The 19,312-nt window shown below is 49.5% G+C and overlaps 1 protein-coding gene across 1 annotated transcript in view; it reads left to right on the forward strand.

Moving 5' to 3' along the window:
• Positions 1 to 19,312, forward strand: part of LOC130119597 (cAMP-dependent protein kinase type I-beta regulatory subunit) — a 99,094-nt gene that overhangs the window by 34,865 nt on the left and 44,917 nt on the right. The window contains exon 4 of the mRNA XM_056288145.1: positions 2,001 to 2,092. Within this exon, the coding sequence (XP_056144120.1) occupies positions 2,001 to 2,092 (92 nt within the window). The remainder of the gene's footprint in view (positions 1 to 2,000; positions 2,093 to 19,312) is intronic.

Raw genomic sequence — 19,312 nt, forward strand, 5'->3', positions numbered from 1 at the left:
CTCATTTTTCTTCATTTAGGCCAATGGAGCAAATGGCTCAGGATCTGCAACATGTATGCAACACACACACACATTCACAAAAACACCCAATTTCATGTAAGCGTCTCATTAAAAAAAAAAAAAATTACATATTTTCAAGCAAATGTGGCAAGAAAGTGAATTGCACCATGGAAAGATATTACCCCTCAGTGTAACACTGATGCGCCCACACACACACATACACAGACCAACCCGTAGACCCGATACGCTGCCATCTTCCCACATCATCGATTCCATTAGTGACTTCCTGTCAGTGTCACTGTGAAAACAAACAAGAGTCAGCAGCTGTTTTGCAGCACAGTCTCTTTGCCAGCCCTTTTTATCTGATTAAAATGTCCGCTCCGTAAAACGGCGTGAGCCTCGATGAACTGTGAAGCCTGCTGTCACGCTTGGATGTCACATTAAAGGAGTCAATGGGAGTAAACGGTATCGAACTATGGGAACCGGGTGGGCATCTTCACCCGAAAGGGTGGACACACACCCCCCCCCACAGTTTTATTGGCAGAGATACAGAACACACTCGGTGTTGGCAGGCAACATTTGTCGAGAGTCCAAACAACACTGACTGTAAAACCATTATTAAAGAACACATGTTAGAAACCAGTGCAGATAAGAGGCTGATAGTTTTGTTTTTAGTCATACTCTTTTGTTATGTGTACATACACTCTCACGTTGTCTGGATGTTGACTGTGATTGCGTAACCCCTGACCTCTAAAAGCCAATTTGGGATTTTTTTCCAACTCATTTGGGTTGCGATCGGCAAATGCGCCGTCGTCATCACTATCCCGTCAGTTTAGCGAGGCCGGATCGTGACCTGGCACGAGGGCGCTGCTCGCTGGTGACTCGCTAGCTGGCACGTCACGAGGCAGAAGGCGCGCCGCAGATAAGCCAGCACGCTGGCGTTTATCAGTCCCCGTAGTCACGGCAGCAGGCTGGGCTAAAACCGAGTCATGAAATCTAGCTGCGACGTAGGCCTACTTGGCTGGATGGTCCTATACAAGCCAGGACCGCGGTCTACGTTCGCTCCATGTGGCACGGGCAGGCCTAACGGGGCTGAGGGCCGGCATGTTGGTACTTGGGAACACGGATTTTTCCGTTTGTATATGATATGTTGCGTACATGTGTGTGTGTGTGTGTGTGTGTTTGTGTGTGTGTGTGTGTGTGTGTGTGTGTGTGTGTGTGTTCTGTGCTGCATGGTCATCTTTATGGCGGGACATCTGTTGCGTTAACCTTAATTACAGCCCGCTTGCCCAAGAGATGACGCATACGTGCACTCAAACACATTGACAGCTGCCATTCTCCTCGCTACTGTCTGTCTCTTCTGCCCCGACTGTGACACACGGGTCCGCTACACATCCTCCCTTTCTTTTCTACGCCTTTGTTTTATCCTGCACTTCAGTTATGTCACACATAACCCCCCACCCCCCATCTCTCTCCCTCTCTCTCTCTCTCTCTCTCTCTCTCTCTCTCTCTCTCTCTCTCTCTCTCTCTCTCGCTCGCTCTTCTCACCCCACAATAAAAGAGCTTTAGTTTTCTACTTGGATGCGCCTCCATAAATATAGGCTTCTGTGGCTTTCTAGTGGCTGTAGACAAACACACACACACACACACACACATATACACACATATACACACACACACACATCACAGAGTCTGGGTCATGAACATGAAAATGCATGTTTTATGAATGAGTCTCGGCTTCTTGGGAACTTTTAAGGGCTTTGCAATATTTTAAGAGTAATTCCTGAACAGATGGGCCTTCCTAAAAATACACAGGCACACATGTGGCTTATTCCTTTCAGAGGTTGCCAATACGCTGCTCTTTCATTACTCTATTTAGCCTGCTTTTGAAGTGAACCTATTATGTGTGCGCTGGTGGCTTTACGTGATCTGTCTGCGTGTGTGTTGTGCCGCACGGTTCACTTCCTGTAGTGGAGGTCAATGTGCTTTGTGTCCCACAGGTAATCCCAAAAGACTACAAGACCATGACGGCTTTGGCCAAGGCCATCTCGAAGAACGTGCTCTTTGCCCACCTGGACGACAACGAGAGAAGGTATGGGACCTTCGTAACCCCACGAACACTTTGAACGTGTCTCAGCGGCGTTGCCGACAGTGTTGCCATGAACTCAAATGTGCTTCTACACCTTTTTATTCTGTCAAATGATAAAACCACAGTTGAGCACTCTGCCCCCGTACCCACTGTGCACCAGTGTTGCCTGCTTTGGTAATGCATCAAGTCTGCCAAGACAAAGACATTGAAGCAGAGGGTACATGGGCACCAGAGTGGCAGAGGATGGGTAGGGGAAAGGGAGGGTCACTGAGGGGTGGGTAAGAAGGGGTGTCTGATGGTGTCTGTTTGTTAGTGATGTTGTTGGTGGTGGCCACGGTAACGCTGGCGGATGTCAGTGAAGTGGGGTAGGCTCAGATATGAGTGGATGCAGAATTATTTTCCCCGGGAGGCAGTGATTGCTCATGAAACCCCTATAAGAGGGTCCATGTCTGGGGGAGGGGGGGATGACACAAACATTTCATTTTAGTGGGATCCCTTTTGTCTTTCCATCCTCCTTGTCCATTTTTTTCATATTAATCCTGTTTTCCTGCCTCTTCTTTCCATCCCTCCATCCATTCCAGATCTCCAGAGAGGGCTGGGTCTGGTCTGAGGTGGGGGAGGAGGGGAGGGGGGGGGCTTAGCTGTGGGAAGGGAACAGCTCTCAGGTGGCTGACGGGCCTGCCTGCAGCCGGAATAGTATTTCATTGGCAAGGAGAATCCATTATGCCCCGTGGAGGGGAAAACACCGGAGCTTTCCTGTTGGCTAATGCCGCCCCAGACCAAACCCAAAACACACTCTTTCCATTCTTTCGTCAGCCGACAATTTACCGTGGTCCTTTGGCACAGACCCACAGGGCTCTGATTGCATGTCAGTGCCTCTGAAGCAGCCCCGGGCTGAGTGCAACATATGATAGCCCCAGACAGTCCTAAAAACCCTGTACTTGGGTGGCTGATGTGAGGGATTAGGGTTATGTTAGAGAAATATGTGTCACTAGACCATAAACCATCAGGTTTTAATGTATACAAGGGCTCTTGGCATGCCAGGCTATGTAACAGCGTTGCACTCAGCTCAGTGGGACCGTACATGAGATAGACTTTATATGACCGGGTCTCGTGTACGCGGTCTTGCTATACACAGCTAACATCGACTGTTGGTGCAGTGCAGACAGAAGCCCATTGTCAGGGCATGTATACGTGAACATTCTGCTAGCAGGGTTGCTGGTTGTTAGCTTGTGAAGACTCGGCCAGGTCTTGTCTGATCCGCTGGATTCTGCTCGAACTTGGCAGTTATTTGGCTTTCGCGATCAAACGCTCTTTTCTCTCTTGTTGTGCCTCCTCTGTCTCAGCCTCTTTCTCACTCTCGCTCGTTTTCTCTTTCTCTCTATTTCCACCAGATGTAGCTAACTGGCGTTTGGCTTAGTCGCAGTGCGGTCGTGTTGCGGGTTGTCCTGCCTGGATCCCCTACAGACAGGAGTAATGTTGATGTGTGGCCAATGTGTTCCTTCAGCATTTACCAGTAGGCTGCAGCTTAGACACAAAAATACTATTTTTTTTTTCTGTGATGTATCTATCAAGAGGTGTAGGGCAGTGCACCTTCTCAAAGGGCTGAAATGGTAGAGCATATATTATTACACTCTTAGTGTTGAGGTTAGACACAACACTTTGGTCCCTATAGATATCCTATATCCTGCCAATTTTTTTTCCCCCCACATTAGGTGTGAGATTAGCTCTGGTTTCAGGTAAAGCCTGATAGGCAAAGCTGCATTGATGGTTTAGGGTTGGTTAAAGTCATGTGCTATAACACAGGGCCCATAACTCTGTTGTCAAAATTAGTTGTTTACAGCCCCTGTAACAAGTGCCCATAGGCAGTTAACAGGAAATCAGGCTAGATAAAAAAAAAAAATCAAGGTTGGCATTGATGGAGTCATGGTACATCAGCGACTGAAAATGTGCCAGAGCCGGACTGACGCACATCAGCAGATGGACTGCAATTGCACGGTCCTTAGCTATCTGTCTCTCTCTCTGTCTCTCTCTCTGTCTCTCTCTCTCTCTCTCTCTCTCTCTCTCTCTCTCTCTCTCTCTCTCTCTCTCTCTCTCTCTCTCTCTCTCTCTCTCTCTCTCTCTCTCTCTCTCTCTCTCTCTCTCTCTCTCTCTCTCTCTCTCTCTCTCTCTCTCTCTCTCTCTCTCTCTCTCTCTCTCTATGCCAACAGACCTGTTGGGCTGTAAGGGTGTTGTCACAGCGCAGCACAAGGTCTGACTCAGCACCAGATAGGGAGTATTGACCATTGCTCTTGACAAGCTCTTGACAGATTTTGCAGGACCAAGCCGAGTCTGTCAAGGCAGATGGGACTAGGCATGATTGTACATGCAGGTTTTGGTATGTTGTCAAATGAATAGGCCGGTATCATGCAGCTGAGCCGTTCTTTGCATGTAGCCGACTGTTTTCTAAGTTGTGTATTTCTGTTGACTGCCGCCGGACGTTTGAAGTGTTCTTTGCTGTTTTATTCCATTAGTGAATTTGAATCACATAATTAAGTTAATTACTGAGTTCTGTTTTGTAATGTAAGTATGTAATTGTGTACATGAACACAGAGGGCGTGGGTTGTCATTTGTGCGTACGTGTGTGTGTGTGTGTGTGTGTGTGTGAGAGAGAGAAGGAAACACAACTATCATTACTCACTCAGCAGTTATGTAAGCTGGATGCCACACAATTTGTTCCCCCATTTGCTCTATATTATGCTATCATCCCCCTCAGTTATGTGGATGGGGGGGGGGAAAAAAATCACACGAGCCCTGGGTTTCTCCTGTGCTCTCTCTGCCGCTGGTCGTTGCACTCTGTCCGCGGCTTTACTCCTCTCTCGCTCTTCTGCATCGTTCTCTGTCCCACTATCTGCGCCATATGCTCTCTATTTCATTCTCTTCCTTCCTGTTTTTGTTTTGCTAAATTCTCTTTTCCCTCAGAGCTTGGGGAAAATATGACCAGTTTCGTTTTGTCGGACTGTTCCAGCTCTGTACACAGAGTGCCAGCCAACAGAAAGCCACTTGGCTGAACTTCTCATCGTGGTTGATAAGAGACACCGGTTCGCTTAATTTACTTCTTTCATTTTTATTTTTCCACAGGGAGAAGCGGTGATCTGGCAGAAGGTTGCTGTATGTTCAATTATGTTTTACTACACAGTGTAATCGAATGCTAGTCAAGCTCTTTTGTTCTAGTCTATAAACCAGTCCAGTGGTCCTCAATCATATGCCATGGAGGGTTATATGTGTTCAGGATTTCTGTCCAACTTGACACTACACAAGTTGGTTGCACTGATATCTGCTCGTCCTTTCCTGTCTAGTTGAAGGTGTGTCAGTTAGTGCAATCTGCTGCTGCAGTGCTGGGTTCGAAACTAAACCTGCACACGCATGGCCCTTCATGGTTGAGCCTCAGCGTTTTCGGTTTTTACCGATTTTCACTGAAAAATACCCAGATTTTTAAACTGATTTTCACCCGGATTTTATGTTTCCACGGATCCAAAAGTTGTTCCTGTTCGTGTGAGGTTGTGTAACAGTGCCCTCTTGTGGCGAAATTCGGCATGCTGGATGGCTTTGAAAAATAAAAACCGAAAACGCTGAGCCATGTTCATGGTATACATGGTTTAGTACCACCGTCTGTTGTGGTCCAGTAGCCTATAGACTACTAGTCAGTTGTTCTTAGTCATCTGGCATCTTTCTTCTTTGTCCCCGTCCATCTCTCTTTCTCTTTCTTACCCTCCCAAACACACACACACAAAAACCATTTCCAGAGGGGGTTGTTTCATTCGGCTGTGAAGCTGCCATATTAGTCTTATTGTATGGGCTGAGTTGCCTGGGTGTACAGTTGCAGTTACAGGAACAGGCCAGACAGGCAGGAGAAAAGTGATCCAGGAGGGTATCTGTGGACCAACGAGGCATTACTCGAGCGAATGGAGGGCCAGCCTCTGGCTTGCCCTTCAATGCAGTTCTCTTTCTGCATGCTTGATGACTCCGCTCACATTGTGGACAATCTAGGGACAGCAGGGTCCAGTGTGTGTTTGTTTGTATGCTTTAGGAGTAAGAAAGATTGCAGGAAAACAGAGAGAGTGAGGAGAGAGAGGATTGATAAAGAAGGGGAGGCAAAAGAAGAAGAGAGAATGGAGGCAGTCGCTGTCGTGCGCCGGCCCGGTTCCACCTTTCAAAGTCCTTGTTTAAACCCTGCTGCCGTACCACCTGATCCCAGGTGGGCAGAGAAAGAGGGAGGGGGGGGCAAACACCCCTGCCAAAATTTACCCATGCCCCAAATTCAGACCTCTCTCCTGCCCACCCCCACCTACCCCTTTGCTGTGTCTGGATGCCACGTCACCTGTCTGCTCTGAAAAGAGTCTGCTCTGCAGTGCTCCCTCTTAAGGCCAACATCATTCCTACGGTCTGGCAACACAACACACTCCCTTTGTGACACACTCAAACTTTATTCTGCTTTCTGCTCACCTAATGATAATGACACTGAAGCAAAAGTTGAGGTGATCAAGCAAGTAGTGTTCTGTATGTAGTCCAGGTGGACCCAGTGGACATGCAAGAATTCAGATATCACATAGTGAGAGGTTTAGGGAGATGCAGGAAAAGCAGCAATAGGAAGTAGTGATGCGTGGGTTGAGGTTTAACCCTCGGCACCTGCTGGTTCGGGTCGAAAAATAATCTCGTCGAATGCATTGCGGGCGGATTAGGTTTATGAATAGAAAAATACAATTTTTCTAGATGATCAATGTAAATAAATCTGCAAATAATACCCCAAAGGTAGTTAAGCAGTTTTCATTCGGATCATTTATCCAGACCTGTCTAGACTTACCGAAGTAGCCTATACATGTATAACATATGTGCTCTGAGACGTCGTCGCCATTCTTTTGGCCCTTTCCGTTACACAATAATCAAGGCTCAGCGTTTTCGGTTTTTACCGATTTTCACCGAAAAATACCCAGATTTTTTAAAAGGAGCAGATCAGTTTAAACTGATTTTCGCCTGGATTTTACGTTTCCACGGATCCAAAAGTTGTTCCTGTTTGTGTGAGGTCATGTAACAGTGTCCTCTTGTGGCGAAATTTGGCATGCTGGATGGCTTTGAAAAATAAAAACCGAAAACACTGAGCCTTGACAATAATGCACAGTACTACAATATGTTCAGGGTTTCAGCCCGACTTAACAATCATGAATTTACAGTCAGCTTGATTCAGATGCACTGATTCATTTCAGTGCATTATGTGTGGAGCACACACTGCACCGCGCATAATGGTGATTTTCATCACCATTTCTCCAAGCTTAGACAGTTCATCTTTTGACTGCAGGGTTAGTCTCTTTATAACCTCATAGCTTAGCGAATGAGCATATCTGATCCGTTCAATCTGTAACACACATAGTAAGATGAGATAGTTATTCTGTGCTTCAATAATATACGACGCAAAGAGCCAATCAGGGGTGGTGCAGTGGTTAACGCGGTGGCCTCACAGCAAGAAGGTCCTGGGTTTGAACCCTGGGGGGTTACCCAAACTTGGGGGTCGTCCTCTGTGTGGAGTTTGCATGTTCTCCCCGTGTTTGCGTGGGTTTCCTCTGGGGGCTCCGGTTTCCTCCCACAGTCCAAAGACATGTAGGTCAAGTGAGTCAGCTGTACTAAATTGTCCCTAGGTGTGATTGTGTCGGTCCTGTGATGGACTGGTGGCCTGTCCAGGGTGTCTCCCCGCCTGCTGCCCCAATGACTGCTGGGATAGGCTCCAGCATCCCGCGACCCGAATTCAGAAAGGTGGCTTGGATAATGGAATGGAGTGGAAGAGCCAAACCAGTAGACTCAGTTTATAGTATAGGCTTGTCTACTATTTGTTAGCAAACCAAACACACTAAATTCATGAGCAAAGGGAAAAAAAATCAAAGTATTTATTAAAAAGCAGATGTGAAATAGCGGGTCCCGGATCCGCTGACATCAGTTTGCCAGCGGTGGATTGGATTGCAGATGGGTCCTTTAATATTTGTGAGCAGGTTAAGGTGGCTCCAGAGCTGACCTGCACATCACTTATAGGAAGGCCCTTCACCTGAGATATGCAGCTAAGGTCTCTCCTTCTCTCCCTCTCTTCCTCCTCTCTCTCTCCCTCTCTCTCTCCTCTCTCTGTCCCTCTGTTCCTCCTCTCTTCCTCCTCTCTCTCTCTCTCTCTCTCTCTCTCTCTCTCTCTCTCTCTCTCTCTCTCTCTCTCTCTCTCTCTCTCTCTCTCTCTCTCTCTCTCTCTCTCTTTCTCTCTCTCTCTCTTTCTCACACACACACACACACAAATACACAACTTAACTTGCACTACTAGATAAAAGGGCTTATCATACTAGCCTCAGACACACACACACGCTCTCTCGCTCTCTCACACACACATGCACACACACACACACACAAACAATGTCAAGTGAATCTCAACCAGCTGGGAGCGTGGCGTATTTGATTAAAATGCCGTTCCCTATGTCAGACTTTATGGCCTTTAAGTTCCCAATAATGGCCAGACGTGCACTTGTGTTGATGTGTGTGCGTGTGTGTTTGCAGGCATGTTTATAGCGAATCGTCACTGAACTGTTGCAAGACAATAAACTTCACACATTCTGCCATCAACGTTTCAATTTAGTTTTGTTTATAGAGGGTGTTTATGAAACGGGTGTGGCGCCACCTCCGCGAGTCTGTAATTCTTCTTAATGAAGCTGTGTAACTGCTGAGCACTCGCACAGGAGTCACAACAGAGAACGGATTCAGTGTTATTTGCATGCAGTTACCCCCGAGATGCACACTTAACTCGCCAAGTGTGTTTTTGAAGCGCAGTTAGTGCCAGCTTGAGCATTTCCATAAACCTTTGATGACGAGGAGTTTGGTGAGAAACAGACGATGGGAGGGGGTGGTCTCTCTTTCCATCCATTATCCAAACCGCTGATCCTGCTCTCAGGGCCGCGGGGGTGCCGGAGCCTATCCCAGCAGTCATTGGGTGGCAGGCGGGGAGACACCCTGGACAGGCCGCCAGGCCATCACACAGGACCAACACACACACACATTCACACCTAGGGGCAATGCAGTACGGCCGATTCACCTGACCTACATGTCTTTGGACTGTGGGAGGAAACCAGAGCACCCGGAGGAAACCCACGCAGACACGGGGAGAACATGCAAACTCCACACAGAGGACGACCCCCAAGGTTAGACTACCCCGGGGCTCGAACCCAGGACCTTCTCGCTGTGAGGCGACCGCGCTAACCACTGCGCCACCGTGCCACCCACTTTATATATTTGTTTATTTGTTTGTTTGTTTGTTTATTTATTCTTTGTTTTTTTTCCTTGACCTTGCATGCCTGTAAGTCAGCGACTGGTCGTACCTCCACCGGGGTGCGTCTCAAAGCCGCACATGGGATAGACAGCGTCCCAGGCCACTGCCCTGCCGGCTAGCTGCCGTGCTGTAATGACCTCATTCTGAGCTGAAGTGAGCCGATAAGCCACGAACAGGTGCAGCGTTTCACTTCGCCTCTCGCCTGGATTTCTATCGCGCAGCATCGGCTCCCGGCCACCTGTCTCAACACGGCGGCCGTGTGCGTTATCACACCCACTGAAACCATGAGGTCATTATCACCGCTGCCGGTCGATTACTCTGTTTTGGTTTCTACTAAGTAATCGCACTTTGAAGATAATCGCTTTGGGATTAAAAGTTTTGGTTAGATAATGTCAAGATTGATAACAAAAGCCCCGGGTGATTTATTTATTTATCCAAATTCATATTTTTGCCTTGAACCTATGGACACATGTCCAGGTTTATGTGTGCCTGTGTGTCGTGTGTGTAGAGTTTACACACATTGCCCGTTTGTGCCGGTGCACCTTCTTGTTGTGATTTACCAGCCTGCACCTTCTTGTTGTGATTTACCAGCCTTTGTCCCCCGCCGCTTTCCCCTGTTTGATGCCCGCTGACAATTAGTCTTTTAATCTGGACAATGGAAAAGGTATCGCAAGTTCAAGCCCCTGTTCTGTCAGTTCCTACCGTGATACCGCATCTTATCTGGCTTCCTACCGATGCGATATGAAACGAGACTTCTGATAGCAAGCTGGCCCTTGTGTGTGTGTGTGTGTGCGCCAAAGTTTCTCTGCACACCTGAACAAATGAGCCTGATAACCGCCCATTTCATGTGTGTGTGTGTGTGTGAGTGTGTGTGTGTGTGTTCGCAAAGATGCAGTGAATACAGATCGGACTAAACTGTGAGGCGAAAGAAGGAACGAAAAGCTAAGTGAGAAACATTCCCCCGATGTCGCTTTCAGAGAGGGCTCAATGGCAGCGGTGGCGGCGGACTCTGGGTAATTTGCCAGCGGTGCTCATTGCTTCTTCCGGCGCTTGCCTCCATTTTCCCTCCGACGCTCACATACACGCACCCATCAAATTGTCTGTCCCTGTCTTCCTGCATTAGTCTGATACCCTTATACCACACAAAACCCCCCCCCCCCGGGTTTAGTGCGGGCAGTCCGGTCTGTATCCAGATAAATACATTTGCTGACCTCGGGCCGGTTCCATTAGCTTCAGAGTTTATGAAGTTGTGAAGTTTACATATTGTCGTCGTATTGAAAGGATGCTCGATGATCAGCTGAGGATGCAGAGCAAAAGAGCTGCAGAGCTGAGCGACCACTGGTTTTCTTGTCCCGTTTTCCCCCACAACCAAACTCTTGTCACATAAACGCTGTTAGATATGGTTAAGTGTAGCTCCTTTGCTCATCGGTGTGGTATATCTGTGGAAACAATCTTCTTCAGAGCTGAGATCAGCCAGAGACAATGAAGAAACGGTCTGAAAAGAGGTGGCGGTTACCTCATCCTGCCTGCCTGCCTTAATCCTCTAATTAACAGCCTGAGTAATGAGTTGATGAAGTGACCGATCTGTTGACCTATGACCCCTGAACCCTGACCTCTGACCCACGACACTGGCCAATGCTGATGGACAGGGAACATCTTTAGTGTGAGACATTTAGGCACTTATTGTGTGTGTGTACGTGTGTCCGTGTGTGATGGAATGAGACAGGAATCTGTGGAGAGAGAACCGGGAGAGGGAGGTTGAGGTATCGGGACTGAAAGAGGAGGAGAACAGGTTTGTCCAGAGTTTCCCAACAAAGTTCACCCAAGGCCGCATTGCAGGGGACAAATAGTGGGCGAGGAGGCGCCTTGGTGCGATGAGCTGCTACTATATCAGATGAAAAACCAGCTCCCGTCCCATCCCGCCGCGTCTCTGTTCGTTTCGACGTCAACGGGGGCGGGACCAGAACCCCGGACACCGCGATGTGGGCTCGTATCCGGAACACGAGTTTTGTTTGTTTCCAGTTGGTACGGGAATGGGGAACGCTGGGGGGCGGCACGCTTACGCCAAGCAGTTCGGTAAGAGCTCAGAAAATGCAGCTGCTTGTGTGCCGACCTGCACCTTCACACCAACACAGATACCCGCTATGCATGGAACCTGCTGTTACCATGCAGCAGCCCCTAGGTGGTGTTTTTGCCACACACAGATAACGACGGTACAGCCGTTGACCATCACTGCCCCATCTACACCGGACAAGCAGCACAGGCACTTGAAGTAGGTGGATATTCGCACACACATATCACACACATACACACTTACACACATACCTACAGTGTGCACCCATCACTGTGGTAGGCTGTTTCTGATGTAGGGTTGTGTGTGTTACACAGTATGTTTTTCTGCCTGTGGGTAGGGGCACGTGGGCAGGCGTCCTTGTTTCGGTGCAAACCCCACCCCCCACCCCCCTCCTGGCAGTCATACTTATGAAGGGAAAACAGGGTGAGGCAGCACTGCGTGGTAATGGATGCTTGTCATTCTCCTGTCTCTGTAGCTTGCTGGCCTCCTTTGTCCTCTGGAGCTGAGTCCCCTCTAAGCTCTGTGTGTGTGTGTGTGTCTGTGTGTGTGTGCAGCGTGCACGCGCAGTCTTTTCCCATACTTCACCGGGCTATCTCTCTGTGAGTTCAGGCAGGAGAGTGGTGGCCAGCATCCAGGGAGGATGTTTGTGTGTGATTTTGGGTGTGTTTGTGTATGTGATCTGTGTTTTACAGCAGGCTACACAGTAATGTCCGCTTACAGCATGACCAAGTTCGGATTTGTTGTGTGTGTGTGTTTGTCTTCCCTGTTGCACTAATTCCATTGTTGACTCGCTGTGTGTTCTCATCCCTCTTCCTCATGTCTCGGTGGCCTCCTCTCCTCCCTCCTAAACTCGGTACTCTCTCGCTTAATCCCTTTCTCTCCTTCATTGTCCCGTTTGTTTTTAAGTTTCTCTTGCTTGCATTCATTGATTCGCAGCCACACACATACCCACACACTTGCCTCTGTTCCATCCCCCACCTTCACGTGTGCAGCCTTCATTCTCTCTGTCTTTGTCTCTGTCTGTCTCTCTCTCTCTTTTTCCTTCCCTCTCTGTCTGTCCCCCGTCCCCTGCGTGGCTTTGTACTGCTTCCACAATGCCAGGGGCCAGGCGATGAGGTCACTCTCCACAGGAGAGCTGCAGGCCTGACTGAACCCCGACCATCACCACCACCGCCACCCAGCACTCAGAGGACTAACAGACTAACAAATCACATCCCCACACCCCGAGCACCGCACATCTGCAGCACTGACTGGTTCAACTCCAGTCACTTCCCGTCGCCCCTGTTCACCAGTGCACAATGTGTGTTTGCGTCACATAGACATACACCTTAAGGTTCTTTGGAGCTGGCATGCACATGCAACTAAATGCAATTCAGTGCATGCATAGGTGCTAAGTCATATACTCATTTACACATCTGCTCACATCCACACAGCTGGAAACTTGTGTCCGTTCTCATACCCACAGTTCTCTCCCCACTGGTCCCCTGCCACCTCTTCCGCCCCCCGTCCATCTCCTTCTTAGTGCATGTGTAGTAGTCGTGAGTCATGCACTGTTTGTGTCTGGAGTCCTGTTAGAATGGTGTGTTCCTCCCCACACTGTCCCCCACAGGCTCTGCAGGATGGCTTTCCAGCGAGCTGTGAATCATCCCGACCACTTTCAGCTGCTTATTCCATTACTGTGTGCGAGCTGGTGAGTGTGTTGGAATGTGTGCTTGCATGTGGATGAGCGTGTGATGGTGCAGTCACATGTTGATGTGTGTTTCTGTGCAACGGACATACATGTAAGCATACATGCTTGTGGTGTGAGCGCCACTGGGTTGACGGGCATGAAGTTTGTCAGAGAACTGTGTGTTTTTGCTGGTGTTTGTGTCTTTTTTTGTGTGTGACAAGGCCATCTGTGTCTGTGTGGGCAGTGTGCACGTTTGCTAACATGCACTGTTGCGGTGAATCAGAGGAATCTTGGAATAGAAGGGAAAGGCTGAGGAGCCAGCCTCCTTTTTTTTTTCTTTTTTTTTTGGATTCGGTCAGCAGCTTTGATCGAGTAATCACTGTAGAATAGGTAGTGAATCACCTTAATGCACCTCTCCCCCGCCTTAATGCCCCCGGCTCACACACACTGGCTCCTGCTGACTAGAGGAGGCCGGGCAAGCCCTGCTGACGGTCCAGATTCAATCACTGCCGAGTGTCAGACTGGATGATTTGTGGTGTGTGTGTGTGTGTGTGTGTGTGTGTGTGTGTGTGTGTGTGTGTGTGTGTGTGTGTGTGTGTGTGTGTGTGTGTGTGTGTGTGTGTGTGTGTGTAAGTTTAATGAACTGCCAGGTTCAGTCGGAGTTGCGTACTGTCCTACTATAAAAAGAACAGAGGGGGGAGTAATGAGCGCTGTGCTGAGGGGAATGCTGCATGCGTATTGCGAGTGACTGTCAAGTCAAGTGAGTTTTATTTATTTGTATATCTGGGTGTCCGGGTGGCGTGGCAGTCTATTCCGTTGCCTGCCAACACGGGGATCGCTGGTTCGAATCCCTGTGTTACACCTCCGGCTAGGTTGGGCATCCGGACAGACACAATTGGCCGTGTCTGCAGGTGGGAAGCTGGATGTGGGTATGTGTCCTGGTCGCTGCGCTAGCACCTCCTCTGGTTGGTCGGGACGCCTGTTCGGGGGGGGGGAGGGGGAACTGGGGGGGATATCGTGATCCTCCCACGCGCTACGTCCCCCTGGTGAACCTTTCACTGTCAGGTGAAAAGAAGCGGCTGGCGACTCCACATGTATCGGAGGAGGCATGTGGTAGTCTGCAGCCCTCCCGGATCGGCAGAGGGGGTGGAGCGGCGACCGGGACGGCTCGGAAGAGTGGGGTAAATGGCCAAGTACGACTGGGGAGAAAAGGGGGGGGTTGATATTTTTATAGCCCAGTGTCACAAATTACAAATTTGCCTCGGGGGGGCTTTACAGTAACACAACTACCTGTCCTAGACCCTCACATCAGATAAGGAACAACTCCCTAAAAAAAAACCTTTAACAGGGAGAAACCTCAGGGGGAGCAACAGAGGAGGGATCCTTCTCCCAAGACGGACAACGTGCAATGGATGTTGTGTGTACACAGTTTACACAATGCAACACTGAAAGAGGATAACAGCCCAGGACCCAAGTCACGCAACCAGCATCACCGTGTTAAAAAAACAAAACAAAAAAAAACAAACAAACAAAAGTTAGTCGCACATCATAGTGATTGAAACAGGATAACAAAATGATATGGATTTATAAGATATATAAAAAGAAAATGTGATGAGGGGAATGCCAAGCAGTGTCCAGGTGGCGGCCACCATCACCATGAAGACCTGGAAGGAGGACTGACTACACGTGCACACAAGGGAGACTCACTTGACACCATTCACACACAGAAGGAGAGAAAGGAGAAGACATCATTCAGAGAGAGAGAAGACATGTTAGACAAGAGAACAGTTTGCAATTGTCAATAATCTATACTCTATAATCTATACTCTATCACCCATACGCTATAATCTATATGCTATACTCTATCATCTGTACTATATAATCTATACGCTATAATCTCGTCGGCATAACAGTGGTTGGTAAACTCATTGAGACAGAAACCGACCCGTACAGTACAGGCTGTGAAGCACTCAATTTAAAGGCAACTAATTGTAGGTTAAGACAAGAAGATGAGTTTTAAGTTTACATTTAAAGGACTCAGCAGACTCTTGTTGTCTGACTGTGACAGTGTGAGGTATTGTGCACTTTTTTTTTTTTTTTTTATGTGAATGACCATGTAGACTAAACGTGTGAGTCTGCATGTGGCAGTTCCTAATCAGTGTTGGCCGCCGTTTGTGGACACTATGTTCCTGCAACCCTCCAGTGGCTATATAGCTCACCCAAGACATTAGCTTGAGCTGGCCCCTACAGGAAGGCACAGCACTGACCTCCACTCATTAGCCACAGACGGAGTAGCCTAGCGCCCCACAGAATAGTCTGTGCTGGCCCATGGCCTCCTATTGTATACATTCCTGTCTGCTTTGTCTATCCTAATGTGACAGGTTCCAGTTCAGAGGCACAGACAACAGTCTATATAGCACATTCATTCTCACACGGCCTCCTCGCTGTCTAGCAGGTCTCGCGGTTTGATCATAACTCCCACCCTGTTTCATATAAACTCTCAACATGACTTCTCAGCCGAATAACTAGCAGATTTGTTCTCTAGTTTTCAGGCTACCATATAAGAAGTGGCGGCGCGGTGGTTAGCGCGGTCGCCTCACAGCAAGAAGCTTCTGGGTTCGAGCCCCGGGGTAGTCCAAGCTTGGGGGTCGTCCTCTGTGTCGAGTTTGCACATTCTCCCCGTGTCTGCATGGGTTTCCTCCAGGGGCTCCCGATTTCCTTCCTCCCACAGTCCAAAGACATGTAGGTCAGGTGAATCGGCCATACTACATTGCCTCTAGGTATGAATGTGTGTGTGTGTGTGTGTGTGTGTGTGTGTACCATGTTTAACTATCCTAATGGGGACCAAGATAGAAATAGAAAATAGAAAAACCAGAAACCACCTACCTTGTGGGGCCATTTTATGGGGCCCCACAAGTAAAAGGGTCTATTTTAGGGTTAGGATTTGGGTTTAGGGTTAAGGTTAGAATTAGGGTTAGGTTAAGGTTAGGGTCAGGGTGAAGGTCAGGCATGTAGTTTGCGTGGTTAAGGTTAGGGTTAAGGGCTAGGAAATGAATGTAGTCAATGAGGGGGCCCCACAAGTATAGATTTGCGAGTATGTGTGTGTGTACACACACACAGTTGGCCCTGTGTGATGGTCTGGCGGCCTGTCCAGGGTGTCTCCCCGCCTGCCGCCCAATGACTGCTGGGATAGGCTCCAGCATCCCCACGACCCTGAGCACTGGATAAGCGGTTCAGATAATGGACGGAATGGATACAAGAAGTGGTCTTTTTTGGTGAGTAAGTTGATAGGCTACTGTGGTAAGTGGCCTCTTAGTCAGCAAGGTGATACGCCATCAGCTCTCAGCTCGCTAGGCTGTTACAAGTGGTCTCTCAGTTAGCAGGTTGCCATAGGCTGTCTTGAGATAAGTGACATCTCCAGTTAGCAAATTGCTAGTATTGAGCACATTCCATAATTTTAGCACTTTTTGTGCTCGATGCTAGCTAGCTAGCTAGCTAGCTGCCTGACACTGTCCAGGTCTGTAGTTCTGTTAGTTTGATGACGCTGTCTGTTTACAGCAAGGGATGGCGTTGCATCAGTCAGATGTCGGTTATCGAATGTCAGCTATTTCTCTCCCTTCCATGCACCCTGTGTGTGCCTGCTACCTCACTGCCCAGGGCGCTTCATCATGAGCTGGATGTGTAGATACACACACACACACACGCTTATAAGGTAGAATTTTACCCTTTAGTAGTTTTAGAGTTGATACCCCTTTGTTTATTTTTATTTTTTTATTTTCCCTCCTTTTTCGCCCAAATTGTACCCGTCCAATTACCCCACTCTTCCGAGCCGTCCCGGTCGCCGCCCCACCCCCTCTGCCGATCCGGGGAGGGCTGCAGACTGCCACATGCTTCCTCCGATACACAGGGGGTCACCAGCCGCTTCTTTTCACCTGCCAGTGAGGAGTTTCGCCGGGGGGGTCGCGCATGGGAGGATCATGTTATTCCCCCCCCAGTTCCCCCTCCCACCCTGAACAGGCGCCCCGACCGACCAGAGGGGGCGCGAGTGCAGAAACCGGTACACATACCCATATTCGGCTTCCCACCCGCAGACACGGCCGATTGTGTCTGTAGGGACGCCCGACCAAGCCGGAGGTGTAACACGGGGATTCGAACCAGCGATCCCCGTGTTGGTAGGCAACGGAATAGACCACCATGCTACCTGGATGCTCTACTCACTTTTTGTGTGTGTGTGTGTGTGTGTGTGCGCATGTGTGTGTGTGTGTGCATGTGCGTGTGTGTGTGTGTAATGAGCTGTGTTGTGTAAACACCTCTCAGAGCTAACCCCTGACAAAGGACAATTCGTGCCCAGATGTGCTCCTCCGACGCTTATCTCTCCTTGCAGGGCTTGTCCTCCGTGAGGTGGGAATGAAAGGAGGGGAGGAGAGAAACAAGGAAAAGACATGCCCCCGGGGCAGCAGCATGTTTTGTGATGTCTGGTGACGTGTCAGGGTGTACGTGTGTGTGTGTGTGTGTGTGTGTGTGTGTGTGTGTTTGGGGCACCTGTGCTAAACATAGTTTTCTTCAAGAGTATCTTTTTCTTTATCGGCATGATGGCTATCGCGGCTGTTTTTGTGCGACCGAATCGCCCCGTTTTATATTAAGAGAGGGTGTATCTCTCCCGCTCCTCCTCTCTTTTTCTCTCCCTCTCCTTCGTTGTCTCTCCCTCTCTCCCACCTTGTGTGTCTCGCCCCGGTTTCACGTCCCCCATAGACACATCAGAAGAGTAGAGCGGCTTAGCCTTGTCAACGCCTGATTTAGCCTGGCCCTTTTTTCCCCCCCCTTCTAAGTGGAGGAAGGAGCCCGCTTTTTCCTGCCCCAGGGCAAAGAACAAGGGAAATATGGTGTGTGTGTGTGGGAGGGGGGATGGGGGGGGGGTGGAAAAGAGAGAGTGGTGAAGACTAAAAGTATGAGCTTCCAAAAAAACCCCATCTAGGCCGACTTTACGGTGTGACGACACGGCTGAGATCAGAAAGATGGGAGTTTTTTCAGCAGCGTTTAAGGAAAACACAACACGGGGTGAGAGAGAAAACACAACACGGGGTGAGAGAGAAAACACAACCGGGGGTGAGAGGGAAAGGGGAAGAGAGGCAGCAGGGTCGGACATGTCTGTGATGTTTGGGGGCTGACATCATGGCTGTGTCAGCAGGTGGTGTGCGTCGGCATGCCATCATCAGGTAGGCCAGTAAAAACGGCCTTGTCACGCTGGCGGTGCGGACTCACCTCACAGTAGCCCGAACGAAGGGGTAGAACATTTTACCAGCCGGCCCGAAAGAGCCGACAAGTTGCCCCGTCGGTTCACCCACACCACTTAGAATTATGTGCCGGAATGTGACCAGTGGTGTTTCAGTACAACTCCCTCCTTTGCCTAATTCCAGCCCTCTTTTTTGGGGGGCGGGGGGGATGCCCCGTTTTCATCCCCAATTGTATCCGGCCAATTACCCCACTCCTCCGAGCAGCCCCGGTCGCCGCTCCACCCCCTCTGCCGATCCGGGGAGGGCTGCAGACTACCACATGCCTCCTCCCATACACGTGGAGTCGCCAGCCGCTTCTTTTCACCCGACAGTGAGGAGTTTCACCGGGGGGGGGGCGTAGTGCGTGGGAGGATCACGCTGTTCCCCCCAGTCCCCCCCCCCCCGAACAGGCGCCCCGACCGACCAGAGGAGGCGCTAGTGCAGCCACCAGGACACATACCCACATCCGGCTTCCCACCCACAGACCCAGCCAATTGTGTCTGTAGGTAACACGGGGATTCAAACTGGCGATCCCCTTGCTGGTAGGCAACGGAATAGTCCGCCACGCCAGCCGGACGCCCATTCCACCCCTCTTTTGACGATGGGCCATATTTTTGTTTTGTTTTGTTTCTGTTTTTCTTAAAGGTGAGAATGACGTGAAAGAAAGATGGAGGATTCAGGTTGTGAGCTGGATGTGAACCCACAACGTTGTCAGCACACAACGCTGCCGTCGGACGTATCAACACGGCGGCGAATAGGATGGTCATCGTTTTCAAGAGCTCAACAGCAAGCTTGTCCGGCACTAGCCAGACGTGCAGCCCACGGCTCGGGCAGAACGTCAAGAGCCTGCCGGCCTCTGTCTTCTCACACGCCAGTA

The sequence above is a fragment of the Lampris incognitus genome, chromosome 10, assembly GCF_029633865.1.
Source record: "Lampris incognitus isolate fLamInc1 chromosome 10, fLamInc1.hap2, whole genome shotgun sequence".
NCBI classification, from domain to species: domain Eukaryota; kingdom Metazoa; phylum Chordata; class Actinopteri; order Lampriformes; family Lampridae; genus Lampris; species Lampris incognitus.